General features: G+C 41.3%; 1 protein-coding gene across 1 annotated transcript in view; it reads left to right on the top strand.

Annotated features, from left to right (window-relative positions):
- Positions 1 to 1,484: 1,484 nt before the first annotated feature.
- The window catches only part of LOC115334074, a 30,697-nt gene continuing 12,507 nt past the window's right edge, over positions 1,485 to 19,674 (top strand). Inside the window, 6 exon segments of the mRNA XM_029997845.2 lie at positions 1,485 to 5,467; positions 7,684 to 7,737; positions 8,763 to 8,876; positions 9,275 to 9,469; positions 14,736 to 14,928; positions 17,310 to 17,437. Coding sequence (XP_029853705.2) covers positions 8,811 to 8,876; positions 9,275 to 9,469; positions 14,736 to 14,928; positions 17,310 to 17,437 — 582 coding nt within the window. The 5' untranslated portion in view covers positions 1,485 to 5,467; positions 7,684 to 7,737; positions 8,763 to 8,810.

Genomic DNA, 19,674 nt, shown 5'->3' with positions numbered 1-19,674 from the left:
GGCTTAGAAAAGCATGTTGTACACTTAAAAATGCTTAAACACAGTTCTAAACATGGTATTTTCCTGGTATAGATAGCGTTTCTGAGGTAGGTTTATGCATTTCTGGACACTGGAATCACTGATACCGGAGACAAAGTAAGCATTTCTGCTATTAACATTTTCAGATTGTAGGTATTCTGCTGCCACGAGATAAGCCTTTGCCATTCCTAGGCGTAGTTAAATAATCTCTGAAGCTCTGTACCTGTGTGTGAAAGAGCAAGCGAGAAGGGCCCTACCGAGCCCTGAGGAGTCTAAAGTGTTGTATTTCACCTGGCGGTCCAGCCCTAGGCAAAAATGGTCAGGCATTTGATTGAGAGAGAAAAATTGCCAGCAATTTGCCCCAAATCCATAAAACCGGGTGGAACGACTTTGCATGGCGGCAGTGGCACTACTGAGAGCGAGAAGTTCCCCGGGGCTTGCGGCTGGGGGCTGAGAAGCCATTGCAGCTCCTATAGGTTGGGGTTGCTATAGGGACAGCTGGGCCTGTCCAGGCAGGGAGCCAGCACATCAGTCACCTGCTCACTCTGTGCCTTGGCCTGGTATTTTTGTTGGCCAAAGAAACCTGGAGAGACGGGCCCATTTTGGAGCTGGAGCCGGAGAAGGAGGGCCCTGGCTCCTCTCTTGGGACAAGGGGCTGCGGTGGAGGGCGGCAGCTTTGGGTCGGTCAACCAGGTACTGGATGGGACGCTGCTTAAACAATGGAAGCATTGAAGAGTCAGTCTTCCAAATGTGTGTGCCAGCGGGGGCTGTCCAGCCCCAGGATAAAACTGCTCTGTTTGTCTTTCTGGGGGGCGAGTGGCTGGAGGGAAAGGGAAACGGCTGAATGTGGTCCTGCCGGCAAGCGAATGTGGTCCTGCCGGCAGCTGGGCGCTTTGCATCTCTGCCTGCTTCAGAGGGGCACGGGGAGCTGAAAAAGCTGTCTTGCTGAGAGCCAGGAGCTGGGATTGGAGAGGGGAAAACAGGAATGGATGACTTGCGAGCTTATGTTAGTTGACAGGGGTACATCACTTGTGTTTCAACTCAGAAGATTTCATTGTATTTTAATAATTCTTTTGTGCTGCTTTTTTTCTGGAGCCTTTATTTCTCTAGTGCGTGTCTTTTCACACACTAAAGCAAAGCAGCTGTGCTTCAGCATGAGCTGAGAGAGTCAAACCAGATACAGAAGTGTATCCCAAACAAGTTTTCTTACTTGAAGAAATGCAGAAAATTTGTTTTCAGATTGTATCTTGGGGGGTGGGGAGCAGGTAGGGTAGGAGATCAGCTTATGTATTTCTTTATTAGCATATTGACAGTTTGAGGCAATTGTCAATCACATAAAATAAGCCTTCAAAGAAATATACAGCAATGAATAATTCTGCAGAAACCACCGTGGTGAAGTTAAGCTCATGCACAAGTGTTGGCGAGGTTCAGCTCTGTGAGAATTAGGCAGGCAGATCGCAGTGAGTTTTGCTGGGATCTGAATGCTTCATGTCTCACGCTCCAAAAAAGTTCTGGCCTGGAACTCCATAAATGCACATTTGGAGAAAGCACAGTGGTCAGACCAGGCTTCTTCACAAGAACAATATGTTTTGGCTTAGTAAGTGCTTGCTTTACTCTTTTACAATCCTTGTTTTGATTTATGTCCTGCATGTTTTTGTTTGTCTTCTCAGACAAAACTGTATATTTCTTTTTTTTATGAATGTTTTGAATCTAGCTATACAGGGCAGCAGACAAAACCACACAGTGATCCCAAAAAAGACTAATTGGTTTATTTACTCAAAATTCGGGTTCTCTTACGTTGAGTTATGCAAAATTGCTACAGCAGGTTTTGTTAGTATTTGAATCTAGGGATGGCTAGACATTAAGGAAAATGGACAAAATACGTAGGTCAAACAGTATAATTAAAAATACAGACCAGCAAATTGTATGCAACAATAGTTCACTTTCCTGCTGCTAATGAAATATGCTAGCACAAATTAATGGCTTGTTACTTAAGCCTGCTGGAAAGACTTTGTCCTAGTACAAAAGGCATTCAGTTTGAGCGCGTGTGTTACAATCTTCTAACCAGCAAAGCTGGAGGTTGGATGTAGCTATAAATCCAGTGTGTTCTGGGAATAGAAGCTGGCAAAAACACTCCCAGCAAAATAATCAGAGCAAGATCTCGCTGGGATTTGGATACTGGCTAATGTAACTAAGTGCAGATGTTTATGTGGACCGAAAGACATTCCCAGAATAAGAATACTGTACAAACACATGATGATTTTTATAGCAGAAAAAAACAAAGATGTGGGGGTAATAAAACATATGCTCTTATTTCTGATGAAGCATTTTCTGTTTTCCTCGGCTCGCCTGCACTGAAGTGGGCAAGGCTGCCTCTACAGTATCCTCTGCTGGGGCCTGTTGAAGCTTCTGCAAGTCGCTTGGGTTGCAGCTGTGGTGCTTACCTGAAGGTCTCCGTGGGCTCCCCGTGTGGGTCCTGTAGTCTCTCTTCCACCTGCGGAGAGAAGCAAGCGTTTCTGAAAGTGTTACCCTAAGGTAACGGCTAAAACAGGTCAGATGAATCCTATCCCAAATGCCTGGTTCCCTCTACCGACTGCAGAGGGAGTTTGGGGTGATTGATGAGCCAAAATGGAGATATTTATACTGTACCAAGAGTTTGGCCAGATAAATTCTGATGAAATGTGGAACTCTTTCCTCTGATTTCTGGGGATCCTGGGTTAGCTATTCAAAATCTTCAGAAGTACTGGGTAAGTCCTGGGCCTGAGAACATGCCTACTGTAACTTCCCTATGATGAGTAGTCTCACTGATCCGAAACTAGGAAATCAGCATCTTTGTGCTGTGTGGTTCAGGAAGACACAGACTACTATAGGATTTTATTTTGCTGGTACTTAAGATGACTTCTTTTTGCAGCCTGAATTTATTTATGGGCAACTTTACTATTTTGCCAAAAGTTTTGCTCTATACCCCAAAACAGTAAGTTATATTCCCACTGCATCACTCTGCTACCCTAACTTTACTTCTGTGTTCTCAAAAAGCTGAGCTAAGTAATTGCCATTAGTTTTACAGCCATATCTGAATTATTTTTACCTGAACTCCACTGCCTGCATAGTGGCATCATTTCTTTTATCTTGGATCCTTCTTATTTATATAGCTGAAGAACTGCCTGCTCTTTATTTTCCTTACCAACTTTTAATTTAGCTGGTATTTCTTGCTTTAGTTCAGGGCTTCCCGGCCCTCTGATTTTTTCAGTTTTTTTTTCTTTTTGTTTTGTTTTTTTTTTCCTGTTGTGGTTCTCTGCCTACTCTTCATGACTTTTTGGTTGGCTCCAGCATTCTTGCTTTCAACCTCTTCCCCCTGCTTTTATTCTGAGGGCAAGTTCCATTTAGCTTTTTACCATTGATTTAAACATTGTCCAGCTTCTCCAGTGTTGAAATCCTTAAGGTATTAGTTGCATTTGAGTTTTCTAATTACTTTCATTAATTTCTCTAAATTAGATCCTTTTGGACATTAACACTTTACATTCAGGTTTGGTTTTGTTCTTCCATTCTAACCCAGATTATGATTGCTTCTCCAGTGTTCTCACTACTTAACAAAACTGTCTGAAATATGATCTCAGTTCAGTGGCTAATTGAAGACATTTGTAGAGCACAGCAGACTTTTTTTTTTAGTACTAATCTAGTAAAAATCTTTATCTTCATTCCCCAAAGTAAGTAAATCTAATGCACATAGATTCCCTTTGACTTTTGAATAGTGTTAGCCATTCATAAATGTCAATGCATTAAAATCTATCTCATTACCTTTACCATAAATTCAGTCTTTCCAAAGCATCTCAAATCCTGCTGCCAAGGTGTGGTTGCTATTCTGCCTTGTTTATATTATGCTTACAGTGTCAGATTTCATGTCTTCTGTTGTTAGTCCAAGCTCTCACATAGGCATCTGTTTGTAGTGTATGAATATACTGGCTGCTTCTCATTGATTTCACCCAGATCCCTGGCTGCCTTCAGTAAAATCTTTTAGTCTGTTTTTTTAGGTAACACTTGCTTCCTTATTTTAGTCATCTTGTCCCCTGCTGTTTCTTTGTATTCCTTTTTACCTGAATTTCCTCTTCTTTCAGCTGTGAAATTCAAGTGCAGAGATCTGAACTCTCTGATTCCTTCCCACGGTTGCTTAGTTTGCAGCTGTTACTATCAGCGAGGCCAGTCCCGTAACAGAGACAAGGATTTGCCCAAGACCTTGGGGTAGCATCAACCAAGAAAAGCCCCCAAAAGGTACATCCTACACTGCTGTATTCAGCCTCTTGACCATGTCTTGTGTTTGTCAAGTCAAATCTGACTGGACCAACAGCTGTTACCTTTCAGTGGTCTCTCATGAAAGAAAAAAGGAGAAACTACATGCCCAGAGCAGCCAGACAGATTCTGCAAACCATTGAGAAATAGATGCTACAGATGGTTGCTCTGTGATTGATTACAAACGAACTAGCCTCTTCTTCCCCTTTGCTTCCAAGAAAGAAACCCTAAATCTTTCCGCAATGACTTGCTTCTTCCCTTAAAAAGACAATTTCCTTTTTTTTAGTTTCTAATTGATTATGTCCCTCACTGACAAGTGAATAGAATAACTGTAATTCCAGATGTTGGGAAGAGAGCATGCCTACTTTAGAAATTCTCACAAAGCAAGTGTTTCCCATTAGAACTGAGTGAATTTGGTATTTGTGAATCTTTTGCAGAAAGTACATTTGTCAAAGTTGCATTTCTTGCAAATTCTTTCATTCCTTTTATTCTGGTCAACTTCAAGTAATAGTTTCAGGTGAGAGAAATGGGGAGAAAATAGGTGTTGAATGTCAGTGTATTTTTTTTTTTGAAAAAATGAAAGCAAAAAGTTTCAATTCTTCTTTTGTAAAATGTTTTATTCAGCACATCAAGTTTAATGTTTGATTACGTAAACTTTCTGAAGTGTCCTTAAGAAACTGGGTGAAGGAGGGAGGAGATAGCATTTGTTAGTGGGATGCAAAAGGATACTTGAAAATTTTTGGCCCCAAACAGTTTTTCTCCTATTTTCCTCAGGCTGGCAATCAAAATGGGAAAAATCATATTCACCCGGTTCTGTTCCTGATATTAAAAGAAAATTCTTTTTGTTAAAGGAGATGCTGAATAAACAATTCTTTTGCTGCTTATTATATAATGTCGATATAGGAGTGGGAATTCGTGCTTTTTACCTGGACAGTTGTCCAGGTCCAGAGTTCACAAGTGATTTGCTCTTGAGAAAGGAACTTCTTCTTGACTGCTTTGTCTTTCGGTCTGCCAAACTGAAATAGGCAAAATGAACGAAGTATACCAGATGTCTTCTATTGAGAAGGTGCAGCAGCTGGAACAAGAACTAGCAGCACAGCTGGCAGAAGGCAGAAATAGAAGACAACAGGATACTCCAGGGAACACTGAGTAGGGCATACAGGTAACAAGAGTTTGCTGGGGAATGAAGGAGAGAGTGAGATTATAGTAATGCATTGTATCTCTTCTTGGCTTTTTTTGGTCATGACACAAAAGTCATGTGTCTATATAACTGTTCAATTTCGAGACCTGAATATACACGAGAGCCAAGAATAGCAGCTTTTCCATTGTGTGTCTACCACAGAATTACGGTTGAAATGGAAGGGAATGTCAAAACATAAACTAAATTGATTTTGTGTTGAATATGGTAAACATCTCCTTACTATGTCAAGTATTTCCTTCTTATAGTGAAGAGGAAGTAGCTTCAAACATAACATTGGGGTGTATAAACAGAATGGTCATATATAAGAGAGCCGCTCTTTCCTCAGCGATAATGAGATACAAGCTATGACACTGTACCCAGGTTTGGCACTATGCTTCAAGGAAGCTGTAGACCATCTGCAGAATATGTGGAGGAAAACAGAGGTGAAGAACACTTGACTAGGACACTTGAGACAAAAAGGAAGGGAGCTGGACTTATGTCTCCACTCCATTTTCTCTAGATTCTAAGTCTTCAGACACATGGGAGATTGCTGTAAAGATGAAGGGAATAAACTTCTGTTGCACTTATGTATAGGACAGAAAATAATGCGCTAAAATTCAGGCTTTCCAAAGATAAAGTTAAACACTGATATCTAGACTAGGAGGTTGCTGACCATCCGTGATGACCACCTGTCTTTAAGAACAGGTTAGACAAACACCTTTAGGGAACAGATTTGTTTTCCTGCCTTAGAGCAGTGGAAGTGGTAGATGATCACAAAACTCCTCCCGGTCCTACCCCTTTAGGGCTCTGAAGTGTTCAAGCAGAGTTTCCCTTGTATTGCTTTTGGACAAGGCTTAGGAGCCCTTTTTTTTAATGGTCCAGTTTTCACCTATTTTAATTTTCATAAATTCAATTTATTCAGTTACATTAAAATTATGTACTGTATGCTTCCTCTAAGTATATTGATCATAGAATCATAGAATATCTCAAGTTGGAAGGGACCCATAAGAATCATTGAGTCCAACTCCCGGCTCCTTGCAGGACTACTGTCATGGTTTAACCCCAGCCAGCAACTAAGCACCACGCAGCCGCTTGCTCACTTCACCCCACCCCAGTGGGATGGGGGAGAGAATCGGAAAAAGAAGTAAAACTCGTGGGTTGAGATAAGAACAGTTTAATACAAGAGAAAAGAAGAAACTACTACTAATAATAATGATAACACTAATAAAATGACAACAGCAATAATAAAATGATTGGAATATACAAAAGATGCACAATGCAATTGCTCACCGCCCGCCGATCAACGCTCAGTTAGTCCCCAAGCGGCGATCCCCCTGCCCCCACTCCCCCCAGTTTATATACTAGATGTGATGTCACACGGTATGGAATACCCCTTTGGCCAGTTTGGGTCAGGTGCCCTGGCTGTGTGCTGTGCCAACTTCTTGTGCCCCTCCAGCCTTCTTGCTGTCTGGGTTTGAGAAGCTGAAAAATCCTTGACTTAGTCTAAACACTACTTAGCAACAACTGAAAACGTCAGTGTGTTATCAACATTCTTCTCATACCTAACTCAAAAACACAGCACTATACCAGCTACTAGGAAGACAATTAACTCTATCCCAGCTGAAACCAGGACAACTACTTAAAACTAAACCAGATGACCAAGAGCATCATCCAAGTGCTCCTTGAACTCTGACAGGCTTGGTGCCATGACCACTTCCCCGGGGAGCCTGTTCCAGTGACCGACCACCCTCTCAGTGAAGAACCTTTTGCTCGTGTCCAATGTTGATGCATGAGAATTAAAAAATAGTTCTCCTCCAGAAGTTTTCTCAGCCCCTCCTGCTGTGATACAGGCACATTAGGGGGGAAGTTGACTAAATTGTGAAGGATGTTTGTCAAGGAACTCCACTGCAGAGTTGTGGGTTGTAATAATGTGTCCATAGGATTGACAAGCATCCAGATGGACTTTTTAAGGGCTTTGACTAAAAAATAGAGGTGGAAGCAAACCATTTGCTAAAAAATGTCTGCTAATTAAATAAATTCTGCTACTTTATTATACGTTTTTGATACCATTAAACTTGCTTACTGTTAACTTCACCATCTGAGTTGTGTTGGGCCTGACAAATGTTTGATTTATACCAGCTTGTATGTAACATCCTGTTGAACTTTTTTTTTTCTGCTGTTCTGCTGCAATTCCAAAGGATGCATCTTATTTCAGAAAAGAAAGGGAGGTAATACTGAAGAAAGGCTTACAGGTAGGTAGCTAAAATGTACACTGGCTTAAAAAAATTCTCTTTGCTCTTTACCAAGTAGCAACTGGAAATTAAAATCAGAGAAAATGATATGATTTTTGGAATCTGGGCCTGTAAAGACAGAATGGGAAGCCTCGTAATGTTGTTTGCACATTAGTAAAAGAGCACAACCTTTCATTTATTCGAATAATAATGTGGACCCGGCTCTGGAGCGTTTGTTTATGCGACAACTCCCAATTAAATTCAAAGCCTCAACATTTTTCTGTCTTTACCACCTTTTTTTTTTTTTTTTTTTTTAATATCCTGAAAAAGAGATGTGTTCAACACGTGCTCCGTTTGCAGGGGACAGAAGCAAAAGCTCTTGTTATTCAGGCTGCTGTCGTGCAGAGGGAGTTAGAGAGCTGCTGGAGAAGGGAGCGCACAGCAGCAAACTTGCCCCTGCTGCTGCACCAGGTAGGGCTCCCGCTGCCTGGGAAGATGCAGGAGCTTTCCCCTGGCCCAGCGGGTTGCACTGTGCACATTCGAAAATAAAAACAGTATGAAACTCCTTCCCGAAAACGGGCACGAAAACGTTAGTGCTTGCAGTTTCCTTGTATGATGTGAAAATTTCCGCTTCTCTTTCTTTGAAGGACAGGAATCTAAGCCAGGTCAGATGGGCTGGGACAAGGTTCTCCTTGTTTCTTGATGCTTTTATGCCGTTCTAGTACATCTGTGTTGGGGGTTATTTTTATTTTCATTTTTAAAGCAGAGTTTAAATTTCTAGGTCCAGTGGACTGAATTCTGCCGTTTTCCTTGTATTAACTGCTTTTTTTCATTCCCACAATACTACTTCCACTGGGACAACTTAGGGAAGTACCCTTCATGGATAAATATAAGAGCTCAGTGGTCTTTGGTGACTCATTAGCTGTTGTTTTGGCGTTATTTTCTGATGCTAATGATGACCTATATACTGCTTAAGTTTCCTATAATGTTAAGCTGCTGTTGTTTACAAATGTGTGATTTGATGGTTATTTCTGATTTTATTCAAGCTTTTTACAGGCAGAATTGCTCAGCTAGTCCAGACTAAATATTTGCACATGCTTAGATGGAAGAGATTTTGTACGCACAGCAGTGTTATTGAACAGCTTTATCCTCTCTATCAGGTAGGAACCAAAACCTAGGATCTAGCACGCATATATCTAGCACAGTAGCTGTTCATGAAAAACAAAGTGTTAGCAATGGCTTTTTTCCACCCAAATAAAAAGCTATTAATATTATGGGTAATTTATCTCTGGAATTTGTCTCTGGATATTCACTTATTCACCGTCTGCTTATGGTCAGTATTAGCTGCTCAGAGAGATTCACTGTTTGGACTGAAATTCCCTTTTCCTCAGTGGGTTGGAAATGCCATTCATAAGCATTTAGGAAGGAAATAAACCTTTGCGCTTACTCTCAAACTAGGATTCCTTATGCAGTGGGAATGCAATGGCATTCTAGCTAGTAAGGGAAGAAGTTGCAGAAATGCAGAAAATGACAATGTCTCTTTTATATACATAAACAGAAGCAAATTAGTCACATCATGGAGGAATACAACGATGCAGTTCAGAGGGCTGCAAGACTTTCAGCGGCAAGGGAAAGTTTCCGGACAGGAAAGAAAAATCCGGTGAATGTAGTGACACAGGAAGATCTGATGATTTACACCCAGTGGTTGGTGTGTCACCTACACTCTCTGAAGGGCATTCACCATTTTCTCCAGGTAAGATGAGCATTTTTTGAACAGTGAAGTATAATTATGAAACATTTGAGTCTTGGATAAGAAAGTAAACCGAGCAAGATCAAATTCAATGTAAAAGAAATCTAGAGGTTTGCAGGCAATGAGCTAGACTGCGTACATATGACTTTCAGTTCTTTTAGCAGACTGATTTTACTAGAAAGAAAATACTACAATGATAAAGCTGAATTCAGGTAAGTGGAATAATGAGCTCCCTGGGTGCAGTGTAGATAGTGTTGGGCTGCTTGGATTTGAGGAGATCCAGGATGAGAAGGAGAAAGCTTGGAGAGACCTTTTTTCTGTATTATTACTGTGATGATGTTTTGATAGAGCAGGACACCATCAAGGGGCTGAGTCATCTCAATGAGCAGTCTGTTGACTTCAGGAGTATTTGTTTTTTAAGCATCACTTTTTGAAAACAAATCTGAATACTTCCTTATTTTATCTAGTTTCTTTAATGATTTTATTATGTGAGTGCTACAAGTCATTGACAGTAAATAAACTTCTGGAATTATACACAATGGATAACTATGGTTTGCTTTTTCTCTTTTGTGTTTTATTTTCTTACTAAATTTGGAATTGAATAGTTTGTATGCTTTCTAAATGACAGAGAGAATAACAACAGATATGTTCTTAACTCCACGTTCTCCAGCATTTGCCTATTTCTCACAGAATGAATGTGGCTGATGAGAAACATCCTGATGTGGTCCAAGAAAACTGGGACAAATTAAGAAGTACTTTTGACAAGAATTCAGATATTTTTAATATTGATGTGTTTCCCTGTTCAAGAGTTTTAAGAAATGGTGAGAAATGATCAGCCTTCCTTCAAAACCACAAGTCCTACAGATAATGCATTTGTTGATGTATATTCTTTGAGAAAGGTCAACAGTGGAAATGTTGCCATCCTTGGTTTGTATGCTTGAGAAATTTGGAGTGTAGCTTTTAAAGTCAGCAAGAATCTTGGAAATCTGGTGTCCAAATTTCGGAGTGTGGAGCCCTGAATCTGCAGTGGCCACTCTTCTGGCCTTACTGTGCCCCGGGCTGCAGAAACAGGCAGTTCAGAAGGATACCCGTGGGATCAACTTGGTGGAGAATCCAGGATGTTGTCCCAATTATGCCAAACACTGAAACTCACCCTTATAACTTTCTGCAAGAATATTATTTAAATATTTCTGTGGGTGGCCTGTTTCTGGAGAAACTAAGAGAAGAGAGCTATTGTTTTAAGACTTATACTGATATATCTCTAGAAAAATCTCCTTATGGTTATTTTCAAGTTCTCTTTCCTTTTGAAGGAAGGGAGGGAGTGATGTTGTTTATGTAGAGTTACCTGTGTGAGTGGTACTTAGCAAGCAAGGCAGCATTCCTGTTGCAGAGTGTTTAAATCCTCTGTTTTAACCCGTGCTTTAACAACAGAGTGGGAATGGTGTAGAACTGTAGGAGTGCACAGGATTGTCTCTGGGAAAGCACAACCCGTCTCTCCTGGGGATTAGGCAGGGTGTACGCCTCCTCCTTGCAGTTGAGAAGTGGGCTAGCCAGGGTGGAGGAACGAAAAGAGGCTGTGACTTGTCCTCCCCATCTTCTTTCTCCACTGAAAACCTTTACCACACGGGATGTAACCGTGGGTCTGCACAGGGGAGCAAGACACAGCCTGGGCCCGGAGCAGCACTGCCCAACCAGTGACAATTGATTGAGAACAGTGCTAAGGAAAATACAGATTTACCTGGGACAGATAGGGGGCCTTTAGCCCTTAGTTAGTGGTCTAACTAGGCTCTAACTGGTCTAACTGGCTGTGCTGGTGCAGCCCTCTTTCACTCTTTAGGTCCCACGGTGGGGAGATATGGCAGCACTACCCCAGAAGTGCAGCACAGCTGGTGTTAAGGCGCAGGGAGAGGAAGGTTAAACTCTTCTCTCCAAACGAAGCCCCGTGAACACACCACATTTCTCTTATATGAGTGGGACAGGAGAGGGAGGGATGATTCCTGGTCTCGGATACGGTGGGCTAATAACATACAGAGAAGGGCGCAAGACCTACGATGTTATAGAGTTCACCTGAGCCATTCATTTTGCCATGGAGTAGATAGACCCTTACTGGTATTAAAAAGCAACTCAGAAGTGCTCTAGCTCATTTTGGTCTTCAGTATCTAGTTATCTAATATTTGAGGAACAGTAGTATATTACCATCATAAGCTTCATTCATCTGCTATTTAGATCTGAGCTTCATAGACAAAATAACAGAATGACTAAACAAGACATTAAAAACAAAGCTGAAGTAAAGCATGGAATAGAAATGCAGATGGCCCTTTTTTGCTGAAACAATGAGATAATAAATTAGATTACATGTGGTTCCACTAAACCCCAAGAGTTTTGCTGAACTTTAGCAAACTGTATCTTACCTATTAGGATCTTTGCATGTATCAGCAGTATCTGCCAGTACTGAGTAAAGGAGAATCAGCTGAAACTTATTTGGACTTTCAAAAATCTTTGGAAAAGTAGTAGCAGAAAAAGTGCTGCTGTTTGTTATGGCTTGGCCTAAGACAAAAACCAACCAACCAACAGCCAAACTCCCAGTGTTAAATATACCTGTCAAAGAGCTGAAAAAGGGAAGAAAAGATGACAAAACTTACAGAAACACAGTAGCTTTGGCTCTTCAAGGATGAAGGAATACTGATATCCTTCAAAGCCTTGAGCAAGCCTGAGATGTGGTAAAAAAGGAGGAGAAAACATTTCAGTTCTTCTAAAAATGGGTGCTATGTTGCCAACACACTCTTCAACACTGATACCAGGCCAAACTCAGCCATCCCCAGTACACCCTTGTTTCAGAAGTTTGCGATGGCAGCATCATGCCAGAATCAGATACCGGAGGAGTGATAACCCTGAAATAGTAACATACTTGAAGTTCCTGTGGCATGTGAAGATTTGGGAGGTGTGTGTGTGAGAAGAATGTTGTACACCCCTGAGCCAGGACTCTGTTCAGGCAGTAGGATTTGTTAGCTGGCATCCTTTCCATGCTAGAAAATAGGCACTCCTCCAGGGACCCTGGAGGTGTCCTGACCTATGAAAGCTGTTAGTCTTTCAGGGTCTGGCGGAAGGCCCTTAAAAGAGAAATTAAAATAATAAAAGTCCATACAATGTGGATTCCCCCCTGCCATCACATTCCATTCTCTGACATACTTCTGCTTCAGGACAAAAAAAGGGGAATTACATCATTGTGTGGATACAAAACAAAGGGCACTGACAGCATTGCTTACAGTCATCTTACAGTCATGTTGCTTAAAATGTTGATGTTCTCCTGTTGTCCCACGAACAGGGTTCATTTATCCAGTGTGCAAGCCAGTAACACACAGAGTCGAGGTATTTTCAAATTAATTTCATTGGTGTGCATGAATGGGTGCCTGTCTCAAGACAGCACACCCTTGTCTCAAAATTCCTCACATTTATACGCTTAACTAATACATATTCATTGTTATTTTCCTTAATGATTGGTTCTTTCTTCTTCACCCCTCATGTAAATTAGTGTGCAGACTCTGTCTTCTTCCTTCATTGTCTTCTTTTGAGTAGGTGGTATCATTGGAGTAGGTGGTCAATGAGTCAGTGGTTGCAATCTCCCCCTGTAGGAATTACCTTTTGCCTACTTCTTCCCTAATCTTGGCAGTTCCAAGTGGTTCTTCAAGGTTTATTGACCAGACCACAATCCATTACCTTTTCTGCCATAAGCATAAACATAAAGCCCCATTGTCCAATACTTAGTTCCTAAACCCTAAATCATGTCTAGTTATTGTTTCCCTATTTTAAACATTAACTGATGTGGGCTGTACACAGGACTTTAGCAGCTCCCTGGTTATTTCAATCATATTACACGTAGTAATTGATAACACTATAGTGAAGTCGACCCAGTATTTGCTCAGTTATTTACCTAAATCAAATCAAATTTAATTCTTCTGTAAAGGGCTTTGATTTAACCTTTAGCAAATTCTGCATCCTGTTACTAAGAGCTGTGACACAAAGAGTCTTTTCAGAAAAATAAGGAAAGAACAGAGTGCAGAACACCATATTGAAAAAGGGAAAAAAAATCTTTGACCAGGCTGATCCAATGTTACATTCAAATTAGGTGCACATTTTGCAGGGCTGCCTCATTAACTTTATGGTAAAGAATGAATTCTGATCCAGCATAGATCTATGAAGCTGGCAAGCTGTTCTTCCCAGTACTTTTAAATCTGACCAAGATTTCCATGACTAAAACAAATACCTTTTCCTTTCCTCCATCCTTCCTTTTAATAGAATTTGAAACATCCAGGTGAAAGGAGGAAGTCCCAATACATTTTGTACCATTATTTGGCACTGAAGTGAGAACAAAGGTGCATTACATACCAGGAAATAGTAAAGACAAACAGTGTAAAATGAGGAGCTTGTATTTACTTGCTACCTTCTTCCAAGAAGAACCATTTTTAAAGGCTTCTATTGCTATACCCCTATCCCAAGTGTTTGTTTACACTGGGAGGTTAACTTCTGTAATTATACACCTAGGCATAGATGTCTGTAATTCACTTTGTGGCACTCCTAGTCAAGAAACAGAATATTTTGAATGTTAATGTCACTTCTGCTGACTGCAGTACTGGATTCTTGCCTGGGGTGTTACCAAGCTAACTAGTGACTCACTGCCAAGGTAGATAATTCTCTTTTAAAGATGCAGAAATTTTTTCAGAAAAGTATTCTATTGAACAAGTGCTGCAGTCACAGCAATTTGGGACATCAGTCAATGGGTGTTCCTTTTAATTAGTGCTCAAGTCTTTGTGTGTGTGAGCTTATCTCCAAATCTTGCAAGTGTAACTTACCCAAGAAGGCTTTAAAAATATGTTGCCTTCATATTTGAAGATCAGAATTTAAGACACTTTTTGCCAAATTTGAGCAAAATTAGAAAAAGGGGAAAATGTTCTACCTTAGTTCAAGAGCTAATCTCGTTTTGATGCCTTCTTGGTGCTTTTTTGTGGATTTATATGCCTGAAGGAAAAACTAGACACAACAGAAATTTTGTACAGTTTGTCTTACTCCATGGTAGTATAAATGAAGCCACAGTGTAGGGTGTTACCTGTAAAAAATAATATTTTGGCAACATTTTATTTTTTTGTTCTTTGCTAATGACTAAATACCATGTTTCTAGGCCTGGTCCACCCTTAGATACATTGATTGTACAGAATTGCAATCCTTGCAGAACTGACTGCTTGTGTCTCTGTGTTTCTTTTTCACGGCATAGGTCCACAATGCTCAGTTCATGGAGTTTGCAGAGGTGGAAAACCATGACGACTTTCACGCTAGTGAAGATGGATATATTCACACGCAGGACCAGCGAGGGGTTTACATAATATATGATGTGGCTTTAGAGGACCTGAAGGAGGTTAAGTACCAGCTGCTGCTTGTGGCCAGCCACTACACTGAGAAAGATAAAAGTAAGATATCTACAGGTCCAAAACACTGTGATAATTTGGTTTGCTGTTTTCAAGGTAGGCTGATCTTACGGCTTCTTGAATCATTGCTGTAATTCCGCAGGACCAAGTTCTAACTGGATTTTTGGGACCTTTCTTTATCCTCCTAGTTAGCTAAGTGATGAATGTGTTGCAAAGACCTAACTGAGCCTGTGGAATTCCTTGTCACATGTTGTTAATGTCACAGTTTTGCACTTATTCAGGGTCACAGGCATCAAAGTCGTCCTGGACTGGAAAATAACACAGAAGGGACATTTACTGATGTAGTTAAGTAATATAATGAGCAAGCACATCTTCAAGGCACAGAGAGAGTCAGAAAAGAAAAATGTTAATTGTTTCTGAATGCCTTTTAATTAATGTATTGGATTGTTTTTCTGCAGAACTAAATTTACCTCCCACCACTTTTAAACCTTTTTCAGTTGTAAATAAGAAGCTGCAAAATATTTGATGTTCCAGACTTCCTTTTTTCCTGCTGCTTTTTTTAATAGTAGGAACTGAGTTGAGACAGACTATATTACAGATTTCTAAAAAGAGCAGCTGTAGTTCTAGAATAGTGAGGAGGAAGAAGCTTGTAACTGTAGAAAGCATGGGGGGAGGGCCATTAGAAAACAGTGAATAAATGGCACAAACACGTACGATATTCAGAGAATTGCATAAAATATTTCTTAAATCACTGGAATTACTTTCTATATTGATAGGGCAATGTTTTCGATGTTTTAGCACGCTTCCCTAAAATTTAATGTTCTGACAAAGAATGCAGGGCATAGCTGAGGATTAAGATGACCAAAAAACTTTACAAACCTGTGAATGCCTAAATGCCTGCTTGGACCTTCTTTGAAGCCACCTGAAGGTCCTCACTGTGGACCTTCTTCTGGAGCATCTTTCATATGAGGGGAGGCTGAGAGAGCTGGGATTGTTCTGCCTGGAGAAGGCTCAGGAGGATCTAATCAGTGTGTGTATACATGCCTGGTGGGAGGGAATGAAGACGAGGGAGCCAGACTCTTCTCAGTAGTCCCCACTGACAGGACCAGAGGCAATGGGCACAAACTGAAACACATGAAATTCCATCTGAACACAAGTAAACACATTTTTACTGCGAGGATTCTCAAACGCTGGCACGGGTTGCCCAGACAGGTTGTGGAGTCTTCAACTGTGGAGATATTCAAAACCTGACTGGACATATTCCTGGGCAACCCACCCTAGGTGACCCTGTTCGGGAGCAGGGGGTTGGGCTGGATGACCTCCAGAGGTCCCTTCCAACCTCAGCCGTTCTGTGATTCTGTCACGACAGAAGGCAGACTACTGAATGAGGCTGGGTACTCTGGTAGTCTGGTATAGCAGTTCCTGTGTTTACAGGTCACTTCATTTTCACCCTCACACAGCACGCTTGAGAACTGATCGTGTTCAACCTGTCCTAGCTCCTTATGCTCCTTCTTGTTATGATCTCTTTCTGTGTGCCATGAACCCAGACACTTTTAATGCTGACTTCTCCAGTGATCATGGACTTCAAATTACTCTCTTGTTCAGCTTTTGAAAAATAAGACACTTAAAGTCTGGAGCTGAAGAGTAGCTGCTGAAGCCTCTTTTATTTACCCCATGGCTGGTTTTTAACTCTGCAGCTCTAAACATTTCAGATTTACTCTACTTGATTTATCATCTATTGTCAAAATTAGCTCTAATTTAGACAGTATCACAACCAAGGATCCGAAAGCATTATTTCTTTAAGGATTTCTCATGGGCTGCTAGTGTAGAAACATTTGTAGTAATTTTTTTTCCTTCCTTCACAGTAATTTTTAAATTATGAAGACTGGCTTTTCTAATAGCAAGCCATCTGAAAAGAAAGCCCTCCCCTGGGTCTGCACTCTGCCCTGCTATATCTCTGTAAAATTTATCTTTGAGTAGTCCATGCCGTTTTTCTTTGATCTGAGAGTGAAGGTGAGGTGGTGAAGACAATCCCAACACGATTTGGTGCTGTGAAAAATTAAGCTTCCTTCTCTTTCCTCCCCTAGTTTTCTTGTGCTTTCTCTGACTTTATCTCTTGATGCAGGCCTTTTGAACTCCAGCCATTGCCCTTTATCTGAGGGAATAGTTGTTAAAAGATGATGGAAGAGATATGTTTGAACCAAATGCCTGGTGTGCTTGTTCTTTGCCTTGCAGAATACTCTGGGGCCCTCCAAAGCTTATGGGACTGAAATCTTTTCCTGGCCTGGGGTTCCGTGGCAAGCAAAAACCACAACCCTGTGCTATAAGTAAAAAGAATTACCACAAGCCCTGGGACTCTAGGTGTGTGGAAATCCCTCTGATACTGGCATCTGCTTGTTCTCTACTTAATTTTTTTGCCTTAGGCAATGTAACTTGTGAGCAATTCAGTAGCAGCAACATTCTTCGCTGGGCACATGCCTCTGTGGATCAATTTGCTGTGCTGCTTGACCTCTGGACCTGTGAAACTGCTCTCTTGGAAAAAAAATCCCAGGTACAGATGCTCTTCTTGGACTGAAAACGGTAATTTGCAGTCAGTTCACTTCAGGTTGCGTAAGGTTCCTTTTAAACAGCATTTCCCAAGGTGTATAGATACGGATGTCAGAGCCAGCAACTGTGGGTGGTGGTACTGGTTTCAGATGCATTGGGTGCCTGGTGCTGGGCTGGGTGCAGAGGGTTGGAGCTGCTGGGTGCTGTGAGTTGGGTCCGGAGGACCCCAGGTAGTGGCTTTTGCAACAAGGGAGCAGAAATGCTCTTGCTGTCAGACAGCAGCCTCTGGTAGCTGCTGTGCCAGGGGCTGGAAGCGCTTCTGCAAGGCCTTAGGGAGAGTCACCCACCGCTGGATAATTGGGAAGGATAATTGGGAAAGACAAGGCCAACTCCAGAGCAACACTGCAGCGCACGCTGTGTCCCTCCTTGCATGCCAAGGAATGGAGCAAACGCATTCTAGGAAGAATGGGGTGCAGCCCTGAGGAGCCTGGGCCACCACGAAGTTGAAGATGCAAATTTTTTTCTGTGGTCCTGGCTGTCCCTGCTTTCTGGGGCTAGTGCAGGAAACTTTTAATGGTTGTTGTCAGAATTGTAATCATTGCATCTTTGTGAAGCCCATGGAGGAGAAACTCAGCCTGCAGCTGGCTAGGCGCATCATTTGGATTATCCTTTGTCAGCAGGAACCAGAGATATGTTTTGTATGTTACAGCATAAAAAATAATCCATTTATTAATAAAACCTATAGCTATGATTCTATATGTATTATAGATTAGTTACTTGGAGTAAAAAATGCCATGATTTAGTATGGAGTTAAAAAAAACAACAAACAAACCAATACTAAAAATGTGTATTAAGCGATTCGTAGCTTTACCGTTCACAAGGGCTGCTGCATATCCTGCGGGCTTTCCGCTTCCTCTCTCTGAATCTAGTCAGGTGTCTGTATTTTGCCATGGGGCATGAAAGCATAGAGGGTTTTTGTCCAAAGACCTCAGTCTTGAAAGATGAAGATTAGACAAGTTCAGAGGAAAGGACCCAGAGGATCTTGGAAGTGTATTTCTGACTATGGGACTCACCAGTCCCAAGGACGATGCCGTGAGTGTCAGGAGGTGGAAAGGAGCAGGTAGTCCGCTTCAGAAGCAGTGAGAAATGGCACTAATTGAGGTCGCCTTCACACACTTGAAATGTTTTATTCACAGTCCTGGAGTAACACAAGGCAGCTCTGAAAATAGGAATGCTAGAGGGTGCTAGGGAATCTCCTGTGTACCACTGAAGAGGCTTTAAATAGAAACCCTTTTAAACTAAAATAGTTGTATGTAGTTTAGGAAATCTCCTAAGGCCACTCTCCCATTTTCATAGAGGAGCTTTGTGTGATGGAGCTATATAAAATACTAATTGCCTAGTTCACTAGGTTTCTGCTCTCACCCCAATAGACTTCGCTTTCCATTGCTGTATGATCATGCTACCTCTGTGAATCTACCTTTTATTATTGTCACGGGCCTTCCGTATAAGGAAACGTGCTTTCTTTTTCGAAGAAAAACTCCCAGTAGAGAAGAATGAAACTTCTACAGCAACAATGCACTAATTCCCTTCCAAAACCATCAAAGAGTATATTTTGGAACTGCTCTCACAACCCAGCTCTCTAGGCAGGATTAAATGTACAGATGTGCTGTTGCTGAAGGTCTTTTGCTTTTAGCTGAAATTAAATGGAAGTGGGTCTCGCTAGCTTTGGTTCCAGCTGGCATTGAGTTCTTTCTGAGTGAGGAAACAATAGCCCTTTGTCCAGCAGCTGAGACAGCTTAGCTTAGCCAATATGAAACTTGCTTAGGCCTGTTGCTTAAGCCGTGTTTTAGCTTCCTCTGGAACAGTTCAGGTCAGGCAGGTCTAAATCAGAGAACTTTACTCTTTCCATTGAAATCTGAATTCTCAGCTACCGAGTTACCTTCTGCATCTTCCTCTTCCACAGTCTTCTGGTTTCAGTATGGAAAGTAACGTGGATGCTTTTCTACTTCTGTGTCAATGTAAAATAGCCAGATGTAGATCATTTCATATTGAGATGGCCTATTTGTCCAGAAGCAAGGCAGTTAATATTTTCAATCCCATAATTGCCATCTGACCAAGAAGTACTACAATGTCATCTGGAGAGTTCACATGCTGTCATGCTTGGCACATTTCTTTTTCTGTCCTAAGCTGTGGGTATTTGTAATTAAAATTTTTACTTAAATGAAACTTTACAGATATTCT

Source organism: Aquila chrysaetos, chromosome 2, assembly GCF_900496995.4.
Source record: "Aquila chrysaetos chrysaetos chromosome 2, bAquChr1.4, whole genome shotgun sequence".
NCBI lineage: Eukaryota > Metazoa > Chordata > Aves > Accipitriformes > Accipitridae > Aquila > Aquila chrysaetos.
Note: the sequence above shows the minus strand (reverse complement) of the source record. Positions and strands in the feature narration are given on the sequence as shown.